At 58.1% G+C, this 7,939-nt stretch overlaps 1 protein-coding gene across 2 annotated transcripts in view; it reads left to right on the forward strand.

The window, feature by feature from the left end:
• Nucleotides 1-2,068: 2,068 nt before the first annotated feature.
• Nucleotides 2,069-7,939, forward strand: part of CXXC5 (CXXC finger protein 5) — a 7,317-nt gene continuing 1,446 nt past the window's right edge. Inside the window, exon 1 of one of the 2 annotated variants that reach the window (XM_017726557.1) lies at nt 2,069-3,540. In XM_017726557.1, coding sequence (XP_017582046.1) covers nt 2,755-3,540 — 786 coding nt within the window. In that variant the 5' untranslated portion in view covers nt 2,069-2,754. The remainder of the gene's footprint in view (nt 3,541-7,939) is intronic. The other variant, XM_008644221.2, reaches the window with a different exon arrangement.

Here is a 7,939-nt window from a genome sequence, read left to right on the forward strand (position 1 = left end):
CACCCGATCCGCGGGTGGGACCAGCCAAGGAGGCCGGCCGGTATGTCTGGCTGCAGGACAAGATGGGAACTGGGGGAAATGGTGACCACAGCGCGGCTTCAGCTGGTGTCCTCCCCACTTTGGCACATGGACCCCACTGTGGGGGCTGTGGGGAGACCCATGCGGGCAGGACCCAGGTCTTTGCCAGGGCGATGCAGAGCATCTCCAGCAGTCGGGGCTGGAGAGCACCCGTACCTCCCCGACAGCCCCGCGGCACGGTGGCGCCGATGGCACAGGGCGAGCGGGCAGGGTGGCAAATCCCGGGCCGGTCTGGCCGGGCGCTTGGCTCCCCGCATGGCGCGCGGCGGGCGGAAGAGGCGCAGGGCCGCAGGAAAGGCGGCCGCGGGCAGGCGTGAGATAACACCACCGGGCGCTTTATCTCACATCCTCCCGTCCGGTGCTTTTCCTGCCGCGCTCCCCGCTCCGGCCCCAGCGCCCGTTGCTGTCGGCACTAAGGTGTGACCCGTCCTAAGGTCTCCAGGGACAGGTCCCCCACTTCCCTGGCAGAGGGGACGGGTGATTCAGCCACATGGCAGCAGCTCGCCCATCCTCCCAGCACCCCGTCACCCCGTTGGGGTGCACACCACCTCACCGCCGCCCAGCATCCCCCTGACTGGCGTGGAGCGGGATGCTGGGGAAGGGCAGCCCGTCCTGCCGCCGCAGCCCTCCCTCCCCACGTGGCCTGGCGAGCTCCCGGCTGGAGCCCAAGCCCTGCATCGATCTGCGCTGCATCTTAAATCCCGCAGCAGCTGAAGCAAGCGGTTTTCAGCGCCAGGGCGGGGGGGTTTCTCCGTGGGCGAGCCGGCTCTGGCACCGGAGTGAGACACCGGGGCTGCTTCCGCAGCCGGTACCACGGTAGTTGGCACAAGGACCTTGCCCCCATCAGCATTTTAACGGCGATGCCCAGGCTCTGTCCGTGGGAAAGGGTCCTCCTGGGCTGTTGTTGTGGGGTTCCTGGGGTTGCGCTGCAGAAGGGGATCCGAAGGGTGATGGATGAGCAGGAGTCAGTATGGGGGTGCAGGGATGCCCCTTGCTTTGCTGCATCACCCCTGCACAGGAGGGAGGGTCTCAGCAGAGCTCTCCACACATGGCCACATCCCTGTCTGGGCTCTGGAGAGGAGTGTGCTGGGATAACCAGGATGGAGGGATGGGGTGGGCAAGGGGCCTCCTCCCAGTGCCACCCTCCCCCAGCTGCCGCCGGGGTGGGGACGTAGGTTCCTGCTCCACTAAGCCCTGCAGCTTTTCTCCTCTAAAGCCTGATTACTTGGCGGTGCCTGTGTGCGTGCGTGCTCGGGAGGGAGGAGGAGGAGGAATTTCACAACAACAAGTGTTTGCAGCCACACTGGGCCCAGCTGCCCCAGAGTTGCCCCAGGGACAGCAGCATAGCATCCACTCCAGGAAGGCTCTTGCTGTCACTGCTGAGCCCATGGCTCTGCTGGAGCAGCTGGGCATGTGTGCTGGGCATGCTGGGCATGGCAGGAGGTCAGCACTGGGGCTTGGAGGTGGATGCTGTGGCTCCCTGTGGGGTTGAAGGTGGACACTGCAAGCTCGTGATGAGGCTTGGAAGTGGATGCTGCAGCTCCCTGTTTGGTTTGGAGATGGACACTGCAGCCCTTGGTGGGGTTAGGAGGTGGATACCATGGCTGCCCATGGGATTTGGAAATGGATGTTGCCGCTCTTACAGGGATTTGGAGGTGAACACCATGGCTGCCCATGGGATTTGGAAGTGGATGCTGGAAGTGGCTCAGACTTGGATGCTGCAGCTCCCTATGGGATTTGGGGTGAACACTGCAGCTGTTGGTAGGGTTTGGAGAAGGATGCTGTGGATCCCTGTGGGACTTGAAGGTGGACACTGCCACTCTCCATGTGGCTTCCTTCCCCTGCCCACTGCTGGCTCAGGGACAATGGTCCAAGAGGAGAAAGAGGAGGAGGAGGAGGAGGAGGAGGAAGGGCACAGCCTAGCCTGAGCTGGGTGAGCAGCATCCTTGGGATTGTGGGAGTTGGGGTGTTGCCTCCATGGCACTTGGCCTGGGCGACAAGGGTGGGAACCAGGCACCCCTTGCATGAGCCCGGGACCATCCCGCTGGTGCCTGCCGTCCCATCCGGCATGGGGCCATACGCCGCTGGAGCGGAGCGGGAGATGAGCCCCGTGACTTCCCTGGGGCTGCTGTCCCTGAGGGAGGAGAGTTGGGCACAGAGAGTCTTTAAGCATCAGAGTGCCATTGCTACCAGGCCAGGACTTTCCCTGTGACCCCCCACTTCTGTCTGGATGGCGACCCTTTTAGAGAGCAGCGGAACGGATCTCCACTGAGGTCCGTTCCCTGGAGTTCCTTTGTTTGCGGCGCTGAGATTTTCATGGCAGGGGGAGGAAGAGCCGCTTTGAAAAGCCTGTTGGCTCTTGCCAGCACTAACTCTCTTTTCTTTTCTCCTTCCAGAGCCGCGTGGTGTGTCCCAGAGCCGCAGAGTATGTCTGTGCACTGAGAGCACCCTGAGTCCTCCGCAGCCGGCGCGGGAGGAGACGCCCCGTTGATGCGCGGTCCCGTCTGAGCGTCCCCGGTGGCTGGCGGGCCGGTGCTACCAGAACGGCTTTGGGGGGTCTTTTGCTTTGGCATTGGGGGTGGGTTTTTGGGGTTGGTCTTTTTTTGGTTTTTCGTCTTTTTTTTTTTTTTTTTTCTTAAATTTTGGGGCTGGTTTTGTTGTTGTGCTCGGGGCACCATGTCAAATTCGGGCTCCCATCAAGACACTGGGAACAAGCCAGAGACGGAAAAAAATAACCAAGATGACTCTCAACCCCCCGTCAACTCCGAGAGGAGGAACAAAAGTGGAATAATAAGTGAACCTTTGAACAAAAGTCTTAAGAAGTCCCGTCCACTCTCCCACTATTCCACCTTTGGTAGCAGCAGCTCGGTAAGCGAACATTCAGAGAAAGGCAACCCCTTAGCTAATGGCAACGATGCGACTGTGGATAAAAGTCATTCTACCTCAAAGCACAAAAACATCTCTAGTATGCTGAGCAAATTAGACCGGATGTCGGAGCTCTCCTCAGAAGGACAGACCGCCCTCCAACAGTTTGCTCAGTCGACAGAAATGCTCAAAAGAGTGGTACAGGAGCATCTTCCTCTAACGAGCGAGCACGGGACTGGTATCTCTGACATGGAGGCAGTCTCAGCTGCAGAGACAATGAACGGCCCCTCTGATTTTCCTTACCTGGGGGCTTTTCCCATCAACCCAGGCCTTTTCATTATGACCCCTGCCGGCGTGTTTCTGGCAGAGAGCGCGCTCCATATGGCTGGCTTGGCAGAGTATCCCATGCAGAATGAGTTGGCATCTGCCATCAATTCGGGGAAAAAGAAACGGAAAAGATGCGGCATGTGCCCGCCCTGCCGAAGACGGATAAACTGCGAGCAGTGCAGCAGTTGTAGGAATCGCAAAACTGGCCACCAGATTTGCAAATTCCGAAAATGTGAAGAACTCAAAAAGAAGCCTTCTGCAGCACTGGAGGTAACCGGCCCCTCTCAGGCACCCTAACCCCTCCTCGGGCTGCGCTCCTGGGTTTGGATCTTGCCCTAGATAATAAAACACCTGGTACTTCTTACTTTTTTTTATTTTTCCCTTTTCCATTAACAGCTGTCACCCTGAGATGTGTGCTCTGCCCAGTGCCCCCAGTCCCCACCCCCCGCTATGTATTGGGGTTGACTGGTGTGGGGAGGAGGTCTGGGTTCCCACCCTGGGGTCCCTGGGCATGCTGGACTTCACTGTCCCCTTTGCAAACACAAGCAGCAGTGGGGCTCTGCTGGGGTTTTGGTGACAGCATCCCCTGTCCTCAGCGGGTGGCAGCTTCCTGAGCTGGGGAGCAGCATCTAACCCCAGAGGAGGGGGATGACTTTTTGGGGCAGAGCTTGGGGTAATTGGTGATGATGAAACCCGTGACCACAGTGCAGCCAAAGCCCAGCCCCTCAGCTCACGCTGCTCTGAGCAGGAGCACAGCGGTCCCTGGTTTTGGGAGCAAACTGCTGCAGTGGAGTGCAGCATCCCCAGTGGAGTGGCTGTGCCGGGTGTCCCTGGGCCAGCATCCCTCTGGGGTGGTCAGGATGAGTCCATAAGGCAGCAGCCGGACTTCCCATGGCAGCAGTGCTGCAGTCCCCACTGGCAGTGCTCCTGTTTCAGTACCCAACAGAGCCAGGAGCACCCCTGCTCCTGCTAGGGATGCCCAGGTGCCCTGGTGTGAGCCTCTGGATGGTGCTCAGGCTGTCACTGCCCTCCATGGCCTGCTTGTGAATGTCCTTGGCTTTGGAGGAGAGCCACTGGGTTGGGCTGCCACCTTATCAAATCCACTGGGGAGGTGTGACATTCATGTGGGGACTACAGGGAAAGTCTGGTGACTTGGGTTGTGTGGGCCTGAAACTCATTAGGGGCCGTGGGCAGCTGCTGGTGGCGTGGTCTGGGTGGGGCTGGGTGCCAGCAGGGCAGGGGTGTCCCATGGACACTCTGGTCTGGCAGAGCCTCCCTCTTCTGCACGCCCACGTGTTGTGCTGAAGCCAGGTGTGATTTTTCCGTGAGCTGATCCCACTGTCAGCCATGCCAGTGTGCTTCCTCCTTCTGGTGAGCACATCCCCATGGAGAGACAGCGGAGGCTAAAAAGTCACCTGGACATCAGCTGGATGGTGCATCCTGCCACGAGAGCTTTGCCCATCCTCTGGTGGTTCCAGTGCAACCAAAGCCTGCCGCTCCCTTAGCTACATTCTACGTTTTTCAATTAGCATCAGCTCTGAATGAATACTGAAGGGGAAAAAAAATCTATTTGGGCGGTGGGGATGAGGAGAGGGGGACTGTGTCTTTCAAAAACCGCTGTATTGCTAAATTATATTCTTGTTCTAATTTGCTGAGTCAGTGATCTGGAAAAAGGGAGAAAGGGAAAAAAAAAGTTCATTTCTTCCAAAGAGTCCTAAAGCGGGTCAATAGACTCGGAGCTCGCAGCAGCCGGAGGAGTTGCTCCCTTCTCCCAGCGCTGGGTCTGGGGGTGATAAATAGCACGAGGAGCCCATGGAATGGTCACTCCTGTGATGGGTTTCTCCATCTCATGACTGGCTGGGAAACTGGGGCCTCTGAAATAGGGTTCTGCATCTGGTAGAGTTGGGCCCCACCAGAGATGAGTCCCCATCCCCCCTGGGCATGACCATAGGTGTGCTGAGGCCCAAGAGAGAGGCCACTGTGCTGGTGGGATGGACGCCTGGGCAGGTATGGGTCACTCCAGGGCATCGCCATCCCCTTTTCATGACAGACCCTTCCCTCTCTCAGACCATCCACTTGCCCCCTGTATTGACCTTGGTAGGGTTTTACAAGATCATGGCTGGGACAGGGACACCGTGACCCCGACTGATGTCCCAGGTCACCTGGGTCAAAGCTGGGTTGTTAAACCTAACCCTGTGTCAACCAGCCTTGGCCAGACATTGGGCCGTCTGTAGGGCAAGCACCAGCACCTATGCTGTGCTGGAGACCTGTCTGCAGAGGGCCAGGATGCAGAGTTCCATGGACTGCTGGTCCTGCTGGGGTGCCATCACACCGCTGTACTTGATACTGGCACAGAAGGGGCCATGCAGTGGCCCTTCATATGGGGCTGAAACATTCACAGGGCTTTGTGAAGCATCGTCCCTGTCTGTGGGGGGCAGTGCCATTGCCTGGGAGAAGGACAGTGACTGTCCTGCCACCCCTGTGCATCCAGAGGAACGTCCTCGGAGAGCCCTGACAGGGGCCGCAGCTGTGATTAAATGTTGATCTAAAATCAAGCAGTAAAAAAAAAATAGAATTAAACCTTTATGGCAGCATAAAAAACGGGCTAAATCCCTGAGCTGCCGTTAAGCTTTATCTGCACATCTACAGAGCCTGAAGAACCGGTCGCTGCTGGTGTCCCGCTGTGGTGGGGCTGCCTGGGGCTCCAAGACTGGTGAGGTTGGGTGTTGGGAGCAGGCAGCAGCACGTCCCTGCACTGACCAGGCTCCTCTGAGCTCTGCCAGCCCCAGCAACCCCAGCTGATGCCGTGGGGGCTGCTGGCCAGCCCTGCACAGGTCACCCTGGGCTTGTCTGCAGAGCTGTAGGTCACATGAAGGCCATGACTAGTTGGGGTTTGATTCATCAGAGCTGTTCTTTATCCAGAGAAGCTGTACTGAAGAGCCTTGGTGCCCCAGATAGTGCCAGTGAGGGTCACTGTCACCCTCACATCAGCCTCACAGAGAGACTCTCGCCATGGAGAACAAGGGGTGAGAGATTTAAACTGAAAGAGGATAAATTTAGGTTGGACATAAGGTAGAAGTGTTTATGATGAGGGTGGTGAGGCCCTGGCACAGGGTGCCCAGAGAAGCTGTGGCTGGCCCCACCCTGGAGGTGTCCAAGGCCAGGTTGGATGGGGCTTGGAGCAACTTGGGATAGTGGAAGATGTCCCTGCCCGTGGCAGTGGGTGGAACTGGATGATCTTTAAGGTCTTCTCTAAACCATTCTGTGAGTCTGTGATTGTGGGGATGAGGGGGATCTCTCCTGGGCATCCACGTTAGAGCTGGCTGTCCATCTTCCTTGAATAATAAAGGAGCAGAAGTATTTGTCAGACATCTCCTTCCAAACCCATGAGGAGCCTGCTCTCCCCTCGTTCTCCCTTGGGATGATGGATCTGGGTAGGTGGCCCTTGCTGGAGAGTCCACCTTGCTCTGCCCTACTTGTTCTGCATTCAGTGCCTTGAGTGGGATCCAGTGGTCAGTGTGGTGTGCCCCAGGCCTGTGCATTGCTGGGCACAGGCACTTGTGCCTTCCCAGATGCCTGGTTACATGTCATAGATGCCTTGGGGAAGGGGTGATGCCTGCAGCTTGTGACGGCCCCAGCTCAATTTGCTCTCCACCATGGGCTGCGAGCAGGAGCAGGTGGGATCTGCCAGCAGCCTGGTGGGCACCACCAGCTCTTGCTCATTCTGACCTTTCTTCCCCCTCCCCTTGCCCAAGCCCCGTGTTTGGGTTCTTCCTGTGGCAGGGAACATCCTCCTGTGGGGATGGGGGTGATGCTGCCCTGGTTTTTCATTGAGGCTTGGTAGGTGTCTTGATCCAAGAGAAGGACCCAATGAGATGTGGCTGAGTCCCGCATGGAGTGAGGGACTGGAATGTGTCTGGTTTGACTCTGAGGATGCTACATGAGGTGTCCCAGGCCTGCACAAGGGCTCAGTACTGTGCTCCCCCTTGCCCCCTGGCAGCCAGTCTGCTGGCCCATGCCTGTCACTGCAGCCTGTGGCCTCTTTCCCATTGGTGTCCCCTGCTTGTTTGGAGATGTGGGACCTGAAGGGTCCTCTGAGGTGATTGTGTGGTGATCCTGTGGTGATCGTGTGTCTGGCTGGCACAGCTCAGCCTTGCTTGGGGGCTGTTGGCACTGACAGATGTTGTGGTCCTTGCATGCTCCACCCGTGTTCTCATGAATATTGCACAGGCTTTCCACCTCACCCAGCTGGGAAATGCCCCTGGTTCTCCTTCCGGAGGACCACAGTGCTACTGGGGGGCATGGCCCCACACCATCTTTCCTGGAGGTGGCTTCAAAGAGATCTTGTCCATTGTTGGGCCCGTTGTTGGCCATGGGGTTGAGCCTCTTCCCTGTGAAGCGCTGAGAGGTACCTGGTGGTGCCCAGGGTTGCTCTGTTGGGGTCAAGATTGTTCCTTGAGGCTGGGGGTGATGTTTCCCATGTCCTGAGCAGCTCCTGCTCTGGTGTCCCCAAGCCTGTCCAGCTCATTCCCTGCCCCAGTCTCCATCCAAATGCGCTCCTAAACCCATGTGGTGGCTGGGCTCCTGTCCTCTGGGTGTCCGTCTGTCCGTCCATGGCAGGGGCTGTGGGAGCTGGCAGTGAGGGGGCTGAGCCAGGCTGTGCCAGGCC

The sequence above is a fragment of the Corvus brachyrhynchos genome, unplaced genomic scaffold, assembly GCF_000691975.1.
Source record: "Corvus brachyrhynchos isolate BGI_N302 unplaced genomic scaffold, ASM69197v1 scaffold262, whole genome shotgun sequence".
Lineage (NCBI taxonomy): Eukaryota > Metazoa > Chordata > Aves > Passeriformes > Corvidae > Corvus > Corvus brachyrhynchos.